General features: G+C 46.2%; 1 protein-coding gene across 10 annotated transcripts in view; it reads right to left on the bottom strand.

Annotated features, from left to right (window-relative positions):
* Positions 1–20,400, bottom strand: part of ARHGEF11 (Rho guanine nucleotide exchange factor 11) — a 113,039-nt gene that overhangs the window by 32,122 nt on the left and 60,517 nt on the right. For 2 of the 10 annotated variants that reach the window (XM_018046319.1, XM_018046321.1), the window contains exons 1-11: positions 16,461–17,399; positions 15,275–15,289; positions 14,858–14,946; positions 13,772–13,870; positions 10,788–10,837; positions 10,406–10,463; positions 9,652–9,830; positions 8,739–8,810; positions 3,345–3,464; positions 1,437–1,482; positions 793–869 (exon numbers count right to left, since the gene is read on the bottom strand). In XM_018046319.1, the coding sequence (XP_017901808.1) occupies positions 793–869; positions 1,437–1,482; positions 3,345–3,464; positions 8,739–8,810; positions 9,652–9,830; positions 10,406–10,463; positions 10,788–10,837; positions 13,772–13,870; positions 14,858–14,946; positions 15,275–15,289; positions 16,461–16,594 (939 nt within the window). In that variant the 5' untranslated portion in view covers positions 16,595–17,399. Of the gene's footprint in view, positions 1–792; positions 870–1,436; positions 1,483–3,344; positions 3,465–8,738; positions 8,811–9,651; positions 9,831–10,405; positions 10,464–10,787; positions 10,838–13,771; positions 13,871–14,857; positions 14,947–15,274; positions 15,290–16,460; positions 17,402–20,400 lie in introns of those variants that run through there. The other 8 variants (XM_018046323.1, XM_018046318.1, XM_018046322.1 and 5 more) reach the window with 8 other exon arrangements.

Raw genomic sequence — 20,400 nt, forward strand, 5'->3', positions numbered from 1 at the left:
ATTTAGGACCCTCCTCGCCCTTGGTGTCTTTCCGACATACTGAGCCTTCCACATACATTCATCATATTCCCACCAACGGGAAGGAGCAGTAAAGAAATAAAATTCCAACCATTATTTAAAATCAGGTTTTAAACATGTTTTCAATTACTTACTTATTTCATTAAGCTGGCTAAGTAAATATTTTGATAACACTGTTCTGACTTCTTTCATTCACTCTAATTTTTATATTCCTAGTTCATGTCTGCAATTAATATATGCAGCCTGAGAACACCAAGAAGCCCACCTTTGAGGCCAAAGCCTGAAGCTCTTCTGACCACTCCAGAGAAGACAAGCTGTTCAAGTGAAAGATCTATGACTAAGAAAGAGGAGCTGCCACTTCCAATTAGGCCAGATCTGCTGTATTACCCCAAGATGATGCTATCTGCAGCCAGGTGGAGATATGTTTTTGGTCCAGTTACTGTTGTACAGAATTTCTGTCTCTGCTCTCTTACACTGAAACAAGGCTTGCTACGATTAATGCTACAGCCTCTCTCTCCACCCGACTCTATATAACAGAGTTGACTATGATAAAACAGAAGCCAGATTTGATGATCTTGCATATAGGATGCATTTAACCCCCCCTTTTCTTTAGAACTAAAACCCTTGGAACTAGAACTACAGCAGAGGGCCCAGATGACAAGCTAGAGGCCTCGGTGCATGCGGTGAGCAGAGAACTTATCAACGCCCAGAGAAGGAACACTGAACGCTTGGTTTCAAATGGGGCTCCCCCCCAACCCCCGCCTTGGCACTCACCTCGCTGAGGGAAGGAAAGCGTTCTGTGCCGGAGTCCAAGCCACTATCCCCTTCCTGGGAATCTAGAGAGAGTCGGCCTGGGAAGGAAACAGTGTACATGGTAAGGAAGGAGCTGTGGCCTGGGGGAGAGAAGGGCCTTTATTCCGGGAACCTATGCCCAGGGCAGGAGGGCGAAGCTGCCACTGGCCTCTCTTTCCCAGTTTCCTTTTAGCTCTCCTGAGACTTTTGACATCTAGCTTTCCCCTATCCACACACCTGTGCCCAGGCCCTGTCACCTTCCAGAATGACCCTCCATAGCTCTACCTCCCAGCAAGTCCTGGCCCTCAGCTCATCCCCACCCTCTCCTGGTTCCCATCCATTTCTTCTCATGACAGCATCTCCTGGGCTCCGAGCCGCCAGGCGCTGGCAGGCACGCTGCTGTCTAGACCACCACCATTCGAGCACCTCCTCGGCACTTCTCTACCCAGGGCTACGGGTTACACATTTGTCTCCCTGTTACCTGGACTGCCTTCTCTTATTACTTTATTTCTTGGAGGCAGGGACTGTATTTCCCCCCTTGAATTTGCCCCAGAGGGAGGGGACGATAGATAAGAGGTGTGAACTAGAGAGGTGCCAGAGGAAAAAGGGGTGCTGAGGGGACTCACCTTCCGACGATCTCTGGCTGGCGTCCCCATAGACTGGGAGTATGTCCTAAAAAGAAGAGCGGTCCGGAGGGAGGGCGATGCTGTGAACCTCTCCCCCTACTGCTTTCCTCCAATCAACCCTTCCCTCAGTCTCAGCAGATAACATCTGCTTACAATTAGTGGCCTCTTCTGCTTCATTGCCTTACAAATGCCCAGTTAGAAGAGCTATTGCTTCATTTGTACAATTTAAGGTGAATGGTGACCCCTAATGGTGAAAAGGGAGCTTTACTAGTGATAAAATTTCCAAAAACTTACTTGCTTTCTCACCCTGGACCTCAAAGCATCTACTGCCTCAGTTGGGCTCGTCTCTGAAAGAACTTCCGAACCATCAAGGAGTATGAAAAGCTCCTGCGGATGCAAACTCTGCCTCTAACATCTTTGAAGACTGACAGGCATTGGCCTGAGGCTGACCAGCCACTGCGGAGGGAATAATGTTGCTAATGCTTTACTGTTTATGAAGCACTCTTGTCTATATCTCATTTAGTTTTTTTTTTTTTTAAACAACTCGGAGGCAGGTATAGTACTCCCATGTTATAAATGAGGAAACAGAAGCCCAGAGATCTTAAGTAACTTGCCCAAGCTACACAGCAGGTAAACTATAAAGCAAGGGTTGACGCTCAGACCCCTAGATTCCAAGCTGAGTGTTTCAGACTCATCACCTACACAGCACGTGAGCACAGAGGCAGCGGCAGCAGCAGACACACACTGGCCCCGTCCTGAGGGCACCCTTTAATTCCGACAGTAACGCCATCAGGCAGATCCTGCCGTATCTCCATTTCATAAATGAGGACACCAAGGCTCCCAGGGATTATTATTTTTATTTTTTAAAGCCTTTATTGAATTTGTTACAGTATTGCTTCTGTTTCATGTTTTGGTTTTTTGGCCACAGGGCATGTGGGATTTTAATTCCCTGACCTGGAGTTGAACCTGTACCCTCGCTGCATTGGGAGGTTAACCACGGGACTGTCAGGGAAGTCACCTCCCAGGGAATCACTGAGTCACCTGCCCAAGAGTCTTAAAGCTGGTGAGCACTATAGCTGGGAAGTGAATCCAGATGGTCTAAATCCTAAACCTGAGCTTCTATCAACCATGTGATACTGAGAAATTCTTCAGAAAGTAAAGTTTAAATTTGTTTAGCTTGTGTTTCTCAGACTGTTTTGATCTGGATGGTCTAAAAAAGAAAGTGCATAATCCTCAAATAATTTCTATTGATTTTGGCAAATATTGTTCTCGGAGATCTTAAAGTGTTTGGAGAGTTACTTATTTACCCCAAGAATGAAGGCCTGATGGACAGAAGTAAGGCACTAATGAAGCGTCAAGTCCCTGACTAGGACAGATAAGGAGGCATCTCCTCCTTAGGATTTCCTGCACAGTGTGGCTGGCTGCCGCTACAGATCCCTCTCAACTGCCTGGGGTCCCTTAGGCTGACTTTTAAAAATGCTTGCGTTACTTTGAGAAGACCTATTACTGGAGGGCGAGGTGACAGGAAAAGCTACCAGACGAATAATGGGTAAGATTAGTGTTGGAATATACCTAAGCTATGAGGCAACTACCCAGCAGGGGATGGATAATCAGCAAATTAAAGCTGGCAGTCTGATTTACTGCCTTTTTTTTCCATTTCCGTTGCAACTGTAAGCTGCTGGAGGGCGAGAAACAGGCCACCCCTTCTCACAGGGTCCGACAGCGCTCGGTCTCCACGGTGCTAAATGAGGAGCTGCTGCCCTCTGCTGCTTTGTGAAACACAACACACACTGGTTCAGCCCCAGGGTCCTGTGTGACTCAGGAAGCCTCTGTCCTAGGCTCCTCCCTCACACTCCCCTCCGTCCGCCTGCACGAGCCCTTCCTAGAGCTAAGCCTGCCGTCACTCACCACTAAGCCACCAGTCTCCTGCTGGATCTTCAGCTGTAACTGAGTGACTCGCCGCCGGGCGCCTTCGATCTGCTCTTCCAGCAGGCTGGCGGGGTTCCGGCTATACACCTCACAGATACGCTGGGGGTGGGGTGGGCAGGGGGCGAGGAGGACAAGGAGGAGGGGAAAAGGCAGAGGAGCGGTTAGTAGAGAATGGACGACTCACCAGTGGGGAGAGTAGGCAGTTATCCCGAAACAAAGGGGAGAGAAAGGAGATCACTGCCTCTGAGGAGGTGTGTGTCATTTGACCATCACGCAGGAGCAAGAAGAGGTACACGTGGTAAGAACAGAACACAGGAGGCGATGGCAGAGAGAAGACAGGACAGAGGCCGGTCCTGATCTGACCTGCTCTTAAGGCCTACATGCTAAATGAGGTCTTCCTTGACTGCAACTCAAGAGACTGGCCAGAGCAGCACACACAGAAAATGCTAAGGAGGAAACACACACACAGCGAGAACCACAGGAGTTGAGACGAAGAAGCGTGGACCAAGGAAGCCAGCACCCCCGTCCCCCAGCCCTGCAGCTGGGAACCACTGACACTTATCTAGAATCCTTTTAGCACACAGCTTGGGCTTTGCATCAGGGAGGCCTGCCTCTGAACGCTGGCACCTCTACTTACTAGCTGTGTAGACCTGGGCAAGCTTGACTACGTCCTCATAGATCAAATGGAGATGTGGTCCTTGCCTCTGGGGATGGATGTAGGCTATGGATGAGATTATGTATGTAAAGTGCTCAGCAGAAGGTCTCGTGCCTAACTACTTGACTGAATGCACGGCAGCTATTATTATTTTACTATAATAGGAAGTGCTCAGTGAAGCTGGTAGGTTAAATAGTTACATAGACATTGGGGGCACATTTTCTCCAAACTCATCTGGAACCTCCCTGCAACCCCTCATACTTACTGTTTCATCTTCTCCATGCCTCTCAAGCCCTCAGCCCTCCTCTTAGTCTCTGCAGATAATATCATCTGGTAAGAATGTTCCCAACTTCACTCCATTTCAAAGCATCCGCAGCTACCCTTACCCTCTGCCTTAGAAGAGAAACTCCATCTAATCCCTGTACAGTGTTAGGGCCTCCAACAGCCTCGGGCTCCTCTTGGGCATCATTTACATATCCTCAAAGTTTCCTCATTCTAATGGCTCCTTCCCTTCATCCTATAAAAAAGCTCAAGTTTCCTGTCCTAAAACGAAACAAACTACTACACTAAAACTTTCTCCATCAACTCTGATCAGTCTTCAAGCCACCGCCTCATTCTTTTCTCCCTCCTTTTACAGCTAACATGCTTCCCAACAGGAGTCTCTATGTAGAGCCCAGGCTTCTTAGTCTTCTCATCACTCACCAGCACACACAGTTTAGTTCCTCCATCACCATGCTCTTCTGAAATCCAGCGACTTCTTAGTCCTCTCTCCAGAGCTCTTTAAATACCCACCTCCTCAAAATGCTGTCCCCTTCTGACTTCTCATCTTGACACTGACTTGGGTCACACCCCTCCCCCCAGCTGTAGCTTTACCCCTGCCTCTCTTAAATCTAGGTGAGCCTGCAGCTCTGCAAACATCTACAGAGAGCTGACACATGCCAGGCCCTGTGCCAGCTGTGCAGGAGGAATATGCCAACGTAGGCATGCTCCCAGCCTTCAGGAACTCAGTCCAATAGAGGAGGACAAACAAATAATTAAAATACAAATACAGCAGCGGCTGTTTAGAGGTTGATGCAGTGTGTCACAGAAGCACAGCAGCTCTGAAATTCCACCCTCAGCTCTCTCCTCTTCTCTGTCCTTGGTGATATCATCTAGTCCCCAATTTCAACTGCCACCTGTATGCTGAGGCTACCCGGATCTTTATCAGTATTTCAAAATCCAATCTTTTCTTCTGAGGTTCATCCTTGTTACCTCCATGTGCCTGGAGGATGGTCTTTTTACCTGAACCTCCCATGGCTGGTTTAAACTCAGTCCATCCAAAGCTGACCGCCATTTCTTTCCCCTAAATCCTTCTCCTCTCCTCTGTCTCACTCCATCAGTGGCGTCACCATCTATCCAGGCAGCCAAACTTGGGGCTATCCTTTCTTTCCTTTCCTTTACTTCTCCCTTCTAGTTGATAAATTTCTTATGTACTGTACAGCCTCCGAGAAGGTTTCCTTAGGTGTCAGTCCACTTACTATACTTTTCTAAAGAACACTGTTTTGAAGATATGATCACTCCACTACTCAAATCCTTGGATCACTTCCCACTGCTTTCAGAATAAACTTCAAGCTCATCATGTTACTGAAGGCCCAAAGCACTTTCCAGAGTGAAACAGACTGAGCCCACCTGAAGTGTCATCTCATGAACCTTCTCTGATCATTGTATAATTAATCATCCCTCCTCTTTATAATTTAAATCATTTAAAAATTATTATCGACATGTAATTCACATAAATTCACCATTTTAAATATATAATTCAGTGATTTTTAGTATATGCACAGAGCTGTACAAACATCTCCACTATCTAATTCCAGAACACTTCCTTCAACCCTACAAGAAAGCAGTCACTCCCAATTTCTCCCTTCCTCCATCTCCTGGCAACCACTAATTTATTTTCTGTTTTTATGGATTTACCTCTTCTGGACTTGCACATAAATGGAATCATACAATATGTGGCCTTTGGTGTCTGGCTTCTCTCACTTGGTACGTTTTCAGGATTCTTCCATGTCAAAGCATGCATCAGTCCCTCACTGTTTCATATGGCTGAATAATATCCCATTTTATGGGGAGAACATATTTTGTTCATCTACACACCAGTTAATGAGAACCTGGGCGGTTTCCACCTTTTGGCTATTATGCAATTAATAAATGCTATTATGAATGTTCACATAAGAGGGTCTATGCCTTGAATTCTCTTGTGCATATACTTAGGTTCATGTTGATAGATCATATTTCTGTGTTTAACATTTTGAAGAATTGCCAAACTGGCTGCATCATTTTACATTTTCACATCAACGGTGGGAGTAGAGTAGGATAGTGAATACGGAGACAAAATATAAACAAACATTTCTCCACATTTTCACCAACAACTGTTATTTTGGCTCTGGCCATCAGAGTGGGTGTGCAGTGGTATCTCAAAGCATTGGTTGGCCTCTTTCTAATGACTAATAATACTGAGCATCTTTTCATGTGTTTACTGGCCATTTGTATGTCTTCTTTATTGGACTGTCTATTCAAATCTTTAGCTAACTTTTAAACTGGGTTGATTTTTAAGTGTCTATTACATATTCAGGTACTAGGGCTGCTGTCTATGGGGTCGCACAGGGTCGGACACGACTGAAGCAACTTAGCAGCAACAGCAGCAGCAGAACTTCATTTTCATGGCAGATAGATGCGGAAACAGTGGAAACAGTGTCAGACTTTATTTTCTTGGGCTCCAAAATATTTTTTTGGGACTGCAGATAGTGACTGCAGCCATGAAATTCAAAGACGCTTACTCCTTGGAAGGAAAGTTATGACCAACCTAGATAGCATATTGAAAAGCAGAGACATTACTTTGCCAACAAAGGTCCATCTAGTCAAGGCTATGGTTTTTCCAGTGGTCATGTATGCATGTGAGAGTTGGACTGTGAAGAAAGCTGAGTGCCAAAGAATTGATGCTTTTGAACTGTGGTGTTGGAGAAGACTCTTGAGAGTCCCTTGGACTGCAAGGAGATCCAACCAGTCCATCTTAAAGGAGATCAGTCCTGAGTGTTCATTGGAAGGACTGATGCTAAAGCTGAAACTCCAACACTTTGACCACCTGATGTGAAGAACTGACTCGTTTGAAAAGACCCTGATGCTGGGAAAGATTGAAGGTGGGAGGAGAAGGGGACGACAGAGGATGAGATGGTTGGATGGCATCACTGACTCAATGGACATGAATTTGGGTAAACTCTGGGATTTGGTGATGGACAGGGAGGCCTGGCGTGCTGCAGTCCATGGGGCTGTGAAGAGCTGGACACAACTGAGCGACTGAACCGAAATGAACTGAGATCTATATGAGCTGCAAATATTTTCTCCTCTTCTGTGGTTGTCTTTTTACTTTCTTGATAGTGTCCTTTGATGCACAATAGCTTTCAATTTTGACGAAGTCTAATTTATCTTTTCTTTTTTTTTGGGTTATTTATGCTTTTGGTATCACAGCTAAGAAACCACTGTTTAGTCTAAGTGGTTTATCAAGGAATAAACACCCATGTTTTCTGCTAAGAGTTTTATAGTCCTTAAAAATAGTTTTAACTCTTATATTTAAGTCTTTGATCCATTTTGACTTAAATTTTATTACTGTGTTTAAATTTACTTACTGTGTGAAATAAGAATCCAAACTCATTCTTTGCACAGATATCCTATTGTCCCAGAACCATTTGTTGAAAAGACTGTACTTTCTTCACTGAACTATCTTGACACTTTTTCCACAGATATATGGGTTAATCTCTGGACTCTGAATTCTATTTCACTGATTTACAGGCCTATCCTTATACCAGTACCACACTATCTTGATTACTCTATGACATGTGTCAAAATATTAGTATCAGCACTTATTATACTGCAATGCAACTCTTCCTTCATTCATCCACTGATATTCTACCAGATTATAAACTCCTTAAAGGAAAGGTTCATCTCTCCTTATCTCTATAACCATTCTAACCTTCGTCCCTAGCACTGGTCCCCAACTCCACTGCAGCACACACGGTATCTAGCACACAGCAGGAACTTAATGTTTGTTAAGTAAATGAGTCTATTTTCATGTCTTGGTGCCTTGGAGCTATGCTGTCCATTCTCAGCATTCTCTTCCCCATCCCTTTTGCTTATTGAAGCCCTACTCTTCAAGGCCCAGCTGAAATACAATCTTCTCAGTGAAGTTTCCCTCACATCTCCCATTATTAATTAATAATAATAATCTGTTCTCTTCCTTGTCCCTCCCATTCTCTTTCCTACTGTAATATGAATTTTCCCCATGAGATTATAAACATGTTGAGGGCAAGAACTATCTAATCTTTTAGGAATTAAACCAATGCTTTACATACAGTGGGCACAACAGAACTGAAATGAAGGGGCCAGGAGCTCGCTGTAAGCCACAGCTATTATCAGAATCTGGTCATTTCCTTCCCCCAAATTAAACTTCTTGTTCTCCCTGCACATCATTGCCCAGGCCTGGAAATCTCTCTGCATCGGTCAAATCCGCTTTAACAGATTCCACTGGCCTATGACAATTCTTTAGAGGTCCTGAGGTTTGACATTAAGGTTCCTGTGATAGCGTATGGCCTGCAAATTAAGTTGTATACGTTGGTAGATTGCTTTGATAAAGTATTATTTCATGAAGGCAATAGCCAGTCTACCCACAGCAGCGACCTTACCTGTAACTCCTTTTCCTCCTGTCTCAGCATATTCCGAAGGATCTGGGTGGCATGTTTTTGAAATTCGGGATCCTAAGAGTGGAAAACACGATGGTGGTCAGAGTTGGGGACCCAATCAACAGCTTTATTCTCCTCCACCAGGTGATTCCTAGGCAAGGAGAGCTATGACGGGACAGCCTGGGTTGTAAGAATGTTTTGTATAACACTCACTATCTCACTGGAATTCAATAAACGTGAAATCTTATTTTGGTTTCAGCCTACCTTCCTAGAAACCCTGACTATAATCACATCTGGTATCAAATTGCTCTCTAAAGTCTTCCGGGACTTGCTGGTCAGTCTTCTTTCCAATCGGAAAATCCTGTTCACTATTACTATCTGCCTCTAGTCCTTTTTTAACTCCTCACACAGGTTATCCAGGTCCTTGGGTTCTCCCCCTAGTAGTCTTGCTCTTTCCTGATTCTCTTCCCTATAGACTGGGCTCCATATTTCATTCCTCCAGGCCATCTTTTTCCCCAGGAAGCCTCTCTTTTACTCCTTACCTTATTCCACCCCTTTGCAACAGTGACTGCTAACAGTCTTTACAAACTCCTCTGAGCACGCCTGGAGGTGTGCACCCTCGCCCTGATGGAGAGGAATACTCTCAAAGGGCCTCTTCAGAGTCCTGCACACACAGGAAACACTGCATGCCGCTGCCTGATAAACCGCATATGCGCTCACGTGGAAAGAGGGCACTACGGCGTGAAACGCCCTTTTAACGCAGTTCTCATTTTGTTCCACTTTTTTGATGGCCGTCATAGAGTTCTTTTTCTTGTCTCTTCCTACTGGCATGCCATTCGATTTAACCTGCTTCCAATCCAAGGGCAGCTCTTCTAAAGGGACACCAGCATGAGGAGAGGAGCAGGAGGACCGTTACCTGCAGAGGTCGGGGTCCCGTGATGCGCTGTGGAGGTGGCAGAGGTGGAGGAGGTGGCGGTGGGGGGACCACGGGGGCGACTCGGGGAGCTCCTGCTGGGGCTGGGTCCTGCTGGGGCCCAGAGACACCAACGGATGAGGGCGAAGAGCCCAGGAGGGTGAGAGCAACATAGGCCCCAGCTGGAGGAAGACAAACAGAGGGCTGCTCAAGTGGTGCTGTTTGCAACAGCAGACACTCAGGCACAAAGGAGGCAGTTCTCCCCTCTCCTTCCATTACGCTTGTAATTCTGCAGGTCAAGTTCTCCGCACGGTTAACGCCCCCCCTGTTCTCTAATTCCTGCCCTTCCATCCTGCACCGGCACCAGGCTCCTTTCCCTCCCTTTCCTCAGGCAGAGGCCTCAACCAAAGCCCCACCCACCAGTACTCGGGAGCTGCCCACCCAGTCCCTCGCTTCCCAGGACTGGGAGAGGGGAGTGAGTGGTATTTGAGTGAGACTTGGTCTTAGGAGAACATGATCTAAAAGGCAGTGCAAAGACGGGCAGAAAAATGAACATTTCAGACGAGAGATTAACAGCGTCTCCACCTGAAGTGACAGGAGGGAACCGGGGCAGTCCATGATGACCAGGCCAAGAAGAAGACTTCAGCCGCCTCCCACGTCTACAGAGGAACCCTGCTGGGTCAGCAGGCCCGCTCCCCCTGTGCCCCCATGCACCTGCTCCCCGACTTTCTCTCACTGGCACCTCTTTCCGACTCACATTTGATGAGCTTCACCACCTCCAGGTGTGAGCTGTTGGTCACCATGGTGCCGTTCACCTGTTGGGGGACAAATGACGTGACTGAGAAATGGCAGTGGGAGCCTAGGGGGCCGTGTTCTGAGGTCAAAGCCATTCTTCAGGGAGCCATTTATCAGGGCTCTTCAGTGAAGCTTGTCATAGAACTTAGCCACAGTCGAGACGGACCTAGACTATGGAATCCAGCTATCTTAGGCCCCACTCTCTGTCACGGTATACCACTCATTCTCACGGTACCACCCTCCTGGTCAGCGGCTGATGACAGACGCTATGGAAACGGAAGTGACCCTGCACTCCCCCTCCCCCGCCAGGGGGGCGGGTTGCCCAGAGAGGGAACTTCACTCACTTTGATGATCCGGTCACCTTCTTTCACACCGGCTTTCATGGCTGCACCTCCTGTGAGGAAGCAGAAGGCCCGGTCAGAGGAGACCCACCACCTTTCCAGAGGTCACTGAGTCTCCAACCATGAACCTGCCAAATCACCTTCCCCCTCAAATTTCTTCTCACCTCTGTGTTAAGCATTTCACGTGTTGGGTGCGTATCCTATTCTGCTCCAGTGTGCCACAACTACCTTTGAGCTAGACTGGACTGTCCGAGGTCACATCTCCTGTTCTTCTCGCCACCTGGCTCAGAAGCAGACTTCTCCTCTGAGCGCCAGGCCACACTGGCGGAGAGGCAGGGCCCAGACTCCGGGGAGAGCAATGTGTGTTTTATTTGAATGTGTCTGGATATGTTCCAAGATCAAATAAGAGTTTATTTCTATTATCCAGTGGGAAGAATGAGTTTACCGTATTAAATAACTGTTGAAGTAATTATTAAGAGGAATATGAGAAAAGAATTGCAACAAGAGTTTTCAAATCATGGTCCCTAAGCCCTGAGAGGTTCATAAAGACATTCTGGGTATTCCTAGCATTAAGGAAGATAATGCTTTATTTTCTGTTAAAAAATGGTTCTGTAGCCACAGCGGTTCTGACCACCATGTATAGTCATCCCTGGGCATCCACTGGGATTAATTCTAGGACCTCAAGTGCCTTACTTAAAACAGCATAGTACAATACCTTCCGTTTTCACATTTGATGATTGAACTAACTGCAGATGGAAATTTTGAGCCACAGTTGGTTGAATCTATGGATGCAGAATTCTCAGATTCGAAACTCACGGATGTGGAGGGCAAAATGTCGTTTTAAATGAGTTAAGTAGTACTCAGAAAGCACAGGAAACACTTCTGCTGAAATAAGTTTGTGAGAAGCATAAAAACTATGATTTTTGTAAATTTACCCTGATGATCATTAAATCCGTAAGTTGCATTTGTCTGATCAAAACAAAACTCCCACAAAGCACATCTATATGTTTCTAGTCCAAAAAGAGAAATTACAGTGATGACTACATTCCAATTTGGCTTTTCGGTACTGGGACCCAGACTACCCAATCTACAGTGTGCTATTTGTGGGAAAAGTACTAGCTTGAAAACTCTCTTTTACACTGTCATCTAAAAATTAAAGGTGGAGAGGAAGAGTGATTTTGCCTGAATGCATGAAACACTAATAACTTAGTGATTTAAAAAAATTTAAACTTTTCAGAGTAAAGGAATTAGAGAAGTTACAGACTTCAGTAAGCATGAGAATCACCAAAAGAATTTGTCAGAAAGCATACTGCTTGGCCCCCTTGTGAGAGGGTGACCCAGCGCTTCGGGACTCAGGCCCTGGAATGAGGATTTCCATCACCCTAAGGGCCTAGGTGATTCTGACGGAGCAGAGCACAGACTGCACTTGGGGAGCAGTGGCCTGAGAACCCTACACTCTGGGAAAGATAATAGCAGCTGCGCTGTGGCTCTTGTGATTTCGATGCCAATCCAAATGAGGTCTCTTCCTCTCTCCTGCCCAAAATACACATTCATACGCATATTTTCCAAAACTCATATTTCACTGCAAGCCATCCTTTTGTTCTTTCCTCTCTGAGTCTGACTCTGCTCAGGCCTAAGACGGGGGTAAAAATTGGAGGAGCCCTGAACTCATAGTTCACTGGAGCGGATCCTCATACATTCTGTATCAAAGAGATCACAGAGGCAAAGTACAAGTTACTGGCAGGCCCACGCGCTCTCTCACCCTAGTCCAGGAACCTTGAGAGAATACGGAAGCAAAGAAATTTCTTTTCAGAGTTCTATCCTAGGATATGAAAAACAAACCTCCCCCCGATAAAAGTTAACTCCCAAACATAAGGGGTGCTAATTATTTATATCCTCATATGGCCCACATACCTCATTTTGGTCATGAATTTGAAATTTTCTTTTCACCTTTCATGTAAATAAATTCCAGATATTTCTTCCAAAGTTATATAAAGCACATATCCTTTCCATTTTGCACTCTACTTAGTAGGAAAATGCTGGCCAGTTACCTACCCCTTTCCTGTACTCTTCTTCCTGCCTGGGATGTCCAGTGCTGCCAAGCCCAATCCCATTTGCTACAATGAAGTTCACTCTTTTTGGAGATACTTGCCTCATATTCTTCACCACTCCCATCTCCTTCCTGCTCACAGTCTTCAGTCTGTGTCACTTAACAGCAGTGATTCTACCACCGGACATTACAGAGCTCTGAAGTACCTGAAGCTTTTCCATACACAACTGATTTGCTTACAATGCCCACCCACTCTCTCCTGTCTTCCCACCAAATTCCCATCTCGGCAATGTGTTCTCTATGGCCATCTTTCAAACTACTCCTGAAATCTGATTTTCCATCAGATCTGATTTACTCCTGAAATCTCCTTTCTAAGAAGGCTCCCCAAACTAATAAGAAGGGAGATACTATGCTTCGAACAAACTAGCTCAACACAACCTTCCAAGTACCCCTTCTCCTTGTGTACTGTCCAACACACATCTTTCAGTCATTTATTACTTAGTGTAATTGTATCTGTGAAGACATCGGGAACAGAGTGCCTGCCTCAACTGTGAACTGCTGCAGCTCAGCAACCGTCTATGCTTGGAGCGAGGTCATGTGAAGGTGAGAAGAGGGAAGTGGGTCTTCGGTTTCTCCATGGCATCTTCCAACCCGGGACGAGGAGCTCCCCTGGAGGGCAGTGAGGCACCTGCCTGATGACCTGAGGGCTATTTTGCCTTTTTCACAATTCCAACAGGGAATCAAGCCAGGAGTGTGATCCCTAGAAACGCTTAGTACTGTGGAGGCTTCCCCAGACGCGCTCAGGGAACCAGTTCTAGAATGAACCATGCACGCCACAGGACGCTTAATCCTCTAGTAAAAGCACATGCGGCACCGTTACATCCTCGGTGACTTTCTAAGAACTGTCCACTGTTGGCGAGGGAGACACAACACTCACCAGGCCGCACAGACTGCACCAGCACGATGCGGTCCCCGCTGACTGTGAAGCCGAAGCCATGCTGGTCCTTTTGGATGATGACGCAGCGTTGAACAAGACCTGGCAGGGGGGGAGAAGGAGAAGGGGCTTCAGCTGGGTCTGTCACTGGGAAGTCAGTGCACACAAGCCAGGGCCAAACAAGCAGAGCCCTAGTGCGTTTCTTCCTCCAGAAAGCCCTTCCAGATTCCCTAGACAGCCTGTCCAAACACACTCTTGCAATGCAAGCCCTCTCAGCAATCGACAAAGCCCTGCCACCTACTCTGTATTCTATACAAGAAACTCCCCTCTTGAGGTGTTGAGATGTCTGTCTCTCTTGTGCGTGCTTCTCTTTTTAGGCTTGTTTGGGTGGCGCTGGCCAAAAAAGGGGCCTGGCCAACTCTAGGCTGAAGACTAATGTCTCAGAGAAGCAACCCTGGGACCAAAGCCTAAGTGACCCTGGAAGTTTTCCATTCAATCACGTTCAGCGAATACAGAAGGTGGGTCACCACTGCGTGTTGACTCTGCAGAGATAACTCATGGGGGCAACTGAAGGCTGGCCCTGTGCCAAAATTCAAGGAAGGATAAACGACTAGAGCAAACCCCTTCTGCCACAAGCACACACAGAATGTAGGGAAAAGGACAGCCAGGCTGTAACTGCCCGCAGACTCCATCCCTGCGGGCATGTGTTAGGTACTGTACACTGTGAAGGTGTGTGGTGCTGTTTCCTTTAATGGAGAAAGCAGGGGCTCCAGTAGAAAGCAGGGGCTCCAGTGCTAAAACCCCGCTGGTTTCAGGTCCTGGTTTTGTGTCTTACAAGTCTGCACACTTGGAAAATTTCTTAACCACTCTGTGTCTCAGCTCCCTCATCTGTAAAAGAGGGACAATAAAATCTACTTTCTACCACTGATAAAAGGACTGAATAAGACAATCGGTAAAACCATAACACAATGCCTTGCGCACATCATGAGCTCAATATAAAGGCTCAGTCGTCTTGTATCTAGGGTATGCAGGTCTGTCTGTGAGGGTGAACACCTCTGTGCCGATGTGTTGATGCCCTGAGAAGGTTACCTGTTGTCTCAGATGCGTCAGAGGGCTGGCGGTGGTGAGAAGGGGACTTGCGTTCAGGTGCTGAATCTCCCAAAGACAGGCTACTTAACCTGGAGAAAGAGTAAGAAAAGCATATCAACGAAGTGCGCAGGGAGGGACCACCCTTGTAGCAGAAGGAAGCTATGTCGACAGGGGCCCTGAGTCTTGGGTAACAGGAGACTGACCCTCTCACTCTGTACCCCGCTCCATCTGCTGGGAGACTGGCCATGTCTGCACCATGGGCAATACCACCTATCTGGAATGCTAGGCGGGCAGAGCAGACATGATCTCTTTATTACCCAGCAAGGCGTCAAGGGAAATAGCCCTTCCTGGAGTCAGGAGACAAAGAGACAATAGCAAGAACAGGGTGTGCACAGACACACACGTGGTGGGTCTTACCAGGCTGCAATGGGGCTGATGGAACAGAACGGACGCGGCGGAGAAAATGAATGCGAGAAAAAGATAGGAAAAAACAAACAGCTAGTTAGTTTTAGGCGATGATTTGCGAGGAAGGGGAGACTGCAAGCCACGGATGGGAGGGTCAAAACCACAGACAGGCCTGCAGGGCACAGCCAAGGACGGAAGGGGCAGGAGCAGAGACACTAGCCCTCACTCTACTAGCTTCGTCTCCTCGTCCCTCTCCAGAACAAGTGTCTCTAGGAGGGTGACCAGGCCTTTAGTTGGGTAACTGGCAACTTCACCTGTTGGATAACTGGCAATTTGAACACTTTTCTAGAAAGGTGGAGTAGAATGATGACCCAAGCTTCTGAGATTCCATTTATTTCGTGTGTACGACGGAGAACAGAAATCGGGTCTGTTTCATGGTAGTATTCCAATCCCATTCCTACAGCCAGCTTAGGGCACCCTGCTTAAAAACTACTACAGCCCTAAAATCTCAAAGTACCAGGGATCACCAAACCAGATCTAATAATAGGACCTTGCAGGAACAGGAGAAGCTCAGAGATTTACTATGCCTCTCCTTTTTAGAAAAGCGTCTGAGCTGCCAGTTTCTAATCAATAGTCGCTGCCCCTTCAGAGGGCGTCTCCTAGCCATATCCAGCAGATGACTATGTAAAAGGGTCTTCACGGAGGCCCTTGTGCAGAGGCAAAACACTGCAAAGAATCTAAGTGTCTGCAGTGGGTAACTGGTTAAATAAACTTCAGGATATCAATATAATGACACAGCCTTCAGTCTATAAAAGAATGAGGGGTCTCTTTATATATGATAAGGAATGGTCTCCAAGAAACGTTGTTGATTGAAAAATACATGATGCAGAATTATGTAGATGGTAGGAGAGAAGAAAATGATTTGCTTATGTGTTTGTTTACATATATATATAAAACGTGCAAAATATCTCTGGAAGGGTACAAAAGAAACATATATCCCTGGCTGCCTCTGAGGGAGAAAACTGCCGGGGCAAAGGGATGGAGTTGGAATCTTTCCATTATCTTCTCATTTGTTACCGTTTAAACTCTAAGTCACGTGAAAGTATTAACTATTCAACTAATACATACAATACAAGTACATAAGTTTCACATATAAAAGGGGGCGGTTCCTCCCCCCTCACCCTGGCACCCCACTTACCTGGACAGGTGAGACTGCTTTTTACTGGCTGATCTTTGGATCAGAGACAGAAGGACATCAAGGAAGAAGAAAGCGTGGGGCCCAGGAGAGAGTGACGCAGGAGAAGGGGAAGAAAGGAAAACAAAACAAGACATAAACCAGACAAGACACTGGAGACGGCTGGTTCAGAAGAAAAACCACTAGCAGGCTAAGAAGAACCCGGGGTGGAAGCTGGCCACAGTGCAGTAGGTCCAGCTTGCTACACTGCAGATTCACCTGCACCTCGTTGCTGATTGAAACCTTTTCGAGTTTCACCACTGCACCTGGGAGAAAGGTCACGGACGCGGCAGCAAAGAGGAAGCGCTTGTTAGCTGGCCCCTCCACCGTCTCCGCAGCTCCCAGTGCCAATCCTAACTGCAGCGTGAACACCCAATGGGACTGCTTGTCCGTTTGTCTCTGGGCTTAAGGACCACCAGGTCACGGCGGTCCTGCTGGTCAGCACGCCCCATGCCTGACACGGTAAGCGCTCTGTCCTGACTGCGGTCCCCGCTCTTCCCTGTTCTTTCACTTGCCACGGTTTCTGGCTCCCGCGCCTCATGTTACGTGTGGCACATACTGCTCCTTCTTCCTAGATGTTCTTTCTTCTCTCCTCCCCATTACTACATCTGTCAACCGGACAAGGGAAACTTCCAGAAGCTACAACTTCTGGCTATCTTCAAATTATTCTCGTCTATCATGCCCCGCCCTGACCTCCACCTCCTCATCCAAGGTAAAGATTCAACTTAGCTTATCATTGAGTAAATGTCCTAGAATCTCTGAATGATAGCTAAACTTACTGTGGTAATCGTTTTATTTAACTGTGGCTGTGTGGAGGGGTGGTCCTAGTTGCTGCATGGGGGATCTAGTTCCCTGACCAGGGTTGAACCCAGGCCCCCTGAATTTGGAGCATGGAGTCTTAGCCACTAGACCTCCAGGGAAGATCCCTGTGGTAATTATTTTGCAACACACGGGTGTCAAGTCCTTATGCTGTCCATCTTAAAATTAGGTAGAGCTATATTGGGGTCGCACAGAGTCAGACACGACTGAAGCGACTTAGCAGCAGCAGCAGCAGCATATGTCAATTAGATCTCAATAAAATGGGGGAGGGAGAGTCTCAGAATCCAAACCTGTGTTATTTAATACAATAGCCACTAGCCACACAGATATGTAAATTTAAAACAAAACTTACAATTCAGTTTCTCAGTTGTACTTCAGCTAGTGGCTACCTTATAGAATAGTGCAGAATAAAACAGTTCCTTCACTGAAGAAAGTTCTATTGGACAGTGCTGCTTTAGATACTACGCTGGTGCTGGGGGTGCAGAAATGAGCAAGACACAGGCACTTGCAGGGAATGGATAAGGCGAACACGCAGAACTTCAGTACAAACGCCAAGGGGCAGATCTACTTCCCACAGCAATGAGGGATTCATAGAGTAAACTTTTAAAGGTCTTTTATTCCAGCTGCTCATCTACTGTCTTCGGCCAGATCCATCACATCCCATCACTGGGTTACCCAGAACGGGCCTGAACTCCTCCCTGCTCACTACCTCAGAAGGAAACCCATCCCATCCTAGCACAGCTTGGGCTTCCTCCTTGCCTTGTTCTGCTTGGCTCTGTGAGAGACTGGTTTCCTATGCCCACATTAAAGCTTAGAAGGAATGAATGGTCTGGTAACTTAACCTGGTTTGGTTTTGCATTTGGGCTGGGTTGTGAACTGTTCAACGTAACTAAGGGCACACTAGGCCAAGGTTTATGCACCTGGCTGTAAAGGACTGTTGGGGCAAAGACAAGGATCATTTCAGCAGCCATGGAAAGTTCCTCTCAAAAAAAAAAGAAAAAAAATCACAGCATAGGGCAGAGACAGTGGAGGACAAGGGGGATTACAACATAATTGTAACAGGTGCAGGGTTTTTTTTCTCCTCTTTTAGAGCTTAAAGGAAGAAAAACCACCACTGAATTAGAGGAGGGAGAAACGCTTGTGTTAGCAGATTGAGACTATCATGCAGGTTCTCCCCTTCGTGATGACATTCCCATTAAAATTCAGCAGCAGAGATCAGACTCCAACCAGCCTAAACCCGATGGGAACACAGGAGGCCCCGGAAAGTAGAGAAATTCCCCCAAATCTGTGGCCCTCTAAATGGCATCACTGAGACAGATCTGCTGATCCAACGTCTCATTAAGCCCCATGTTTATCCAGTCAGAGACTGCTAAGTCCTTTTATGTTTTCCCAGAGTTGCTCGTTCCTTTTTATTATCATTGCTATCCATCACTTTAAGCCATATGTCCATTGCCTCAAATTACTAAAAAAAAATAAGAAGAAAAAAAAAAAAAAACAGCTCTTGTTTACACTCTCCAGTTCCTCCAGTATTCTACCACAATGGACTAACTCTCCCAAACACTATTTCTTTGGGTCCCCTCAGATCAAGAACCTAGGATTTCCCTTGTTACTCTCTATATGATCAGATATGTATGTCACCTACTATTAAAGGCTTTCCATCAAGTGGATCCAAGTACCTTTTCAAATTCACTCTTATTGTTCACTCTGTCCTGCCTCTATTGGATCTTAAAAGATGCTGCGCTCATTCTTGCCTCTGCTTTATCATGGCCTGCATCCCTTCTCCTCTTCATTCCTCCTTTTTCAAGGCTCTGGTCAAATGGCATTGATTCTAGGAAGCCTTCCCTGACCACTGCAGCTAGCATTTGACTTATCCCAATATTTTCTGGGAAAAATCTCAAACCTACATATTAAAGTTAAATGAGCAGCATGATGAATACGTACATACCCTTCATCTAGATTCACCAATTAACATCTGTCACACTTGCTTTATCTTTTTATGATTATACACTTTTTCCCATTTGAGAGTTGCAGATGACATGACATTTTACCCCTAACTATGTCAGCATATATCCCCTGGGACCCCTAAAATTCTATATAACCACAATGCCAACAGCAAACCCAATGAGTTTAACTTTGATATAATATTATCTAGTATATAGTCTGTATTCAAATTTCCCTAATTCTTTTATTAATTGCCTATACAGTTGTTCCCAACTGCCTCAATACAGGATCCAGTCACAGATCTTAGAACTGCATTTATTCATAGCTTTTAGATTCATTTAATCTAGAATATCACCCCCTTTCCCCCACCCCAACCTACTTTTCTTGCTCTCTCCTAACACCAACATGCGGAAGAGTTCAGGCCGGTTGCCTTATTGAACGGCCTATAGCAGATTTGTCTGTCTCTTTAGGATCAGGTCCAAATTAAGCATTCTAAAAGAGTGTTGGGTATCCGATGTGGCACAGCTCGCCCATTTCTGGTGAGCATAGGTTTGATTACTTAGGTGAGCTGGTGCTCCTAAGATTTCTCAATGGCAAAACTACATTTTCCCACTTAAACTAGTGGGAAATGGGTGGAGTGCTATTTTGAGACTGTATGACCATCCTGTTGTCCAACAGCTTCCCACACAACAGTTTTATTACCTACTGATGCTCCCTGGGGACTGACTGATGCCTCAGTGGGTAAAGAACCTGCCTGCCAATGCAGGGAACATAGGAGACTCGGGTTTGATTCTTGGGTTGGGAAGGTTCCCTGGAGGAGGGCATGGCAACTCACTCCAGTATATCTTGCGTGGAGAATACCATGGACAGAGGAGCCCGGCAGGCGACAGTCCAAAAGGTCCCTGCCTGAACCACTTACCGCACTGGAGGCTGCAAACGGCACTCTGCTAAGTCTATCATTCCGTCTGCATCTATTAGCTGGCAATCTTGTGAAGAAGGTCATTTTATCCCTCTTCTGAAACAGTGCTATGAACTCATGAATTTTTTCCCTCCAATGCAAATACATTAGAATCCATTACTACTTTTCTAAAAACGTTAAGTGAAAGTGAAGTCGCTCAGTTGTGTCCGACTCTTTGCAACCCCG

This window comes from Capra hircus, chromosome 3 (genome assembly GCF_001704415.2).
Source record: "Capra hircus breed San Clemente chromosome 3, ASM170441v1, whole genome shotgun sequence".
Taxonomy (NCBI): domain Eukaryota; kingdom Metazoa; phylum Chordata; class Mammalia; order Artiodactyla; family Bovidae; genus Capra; species Capra hircus.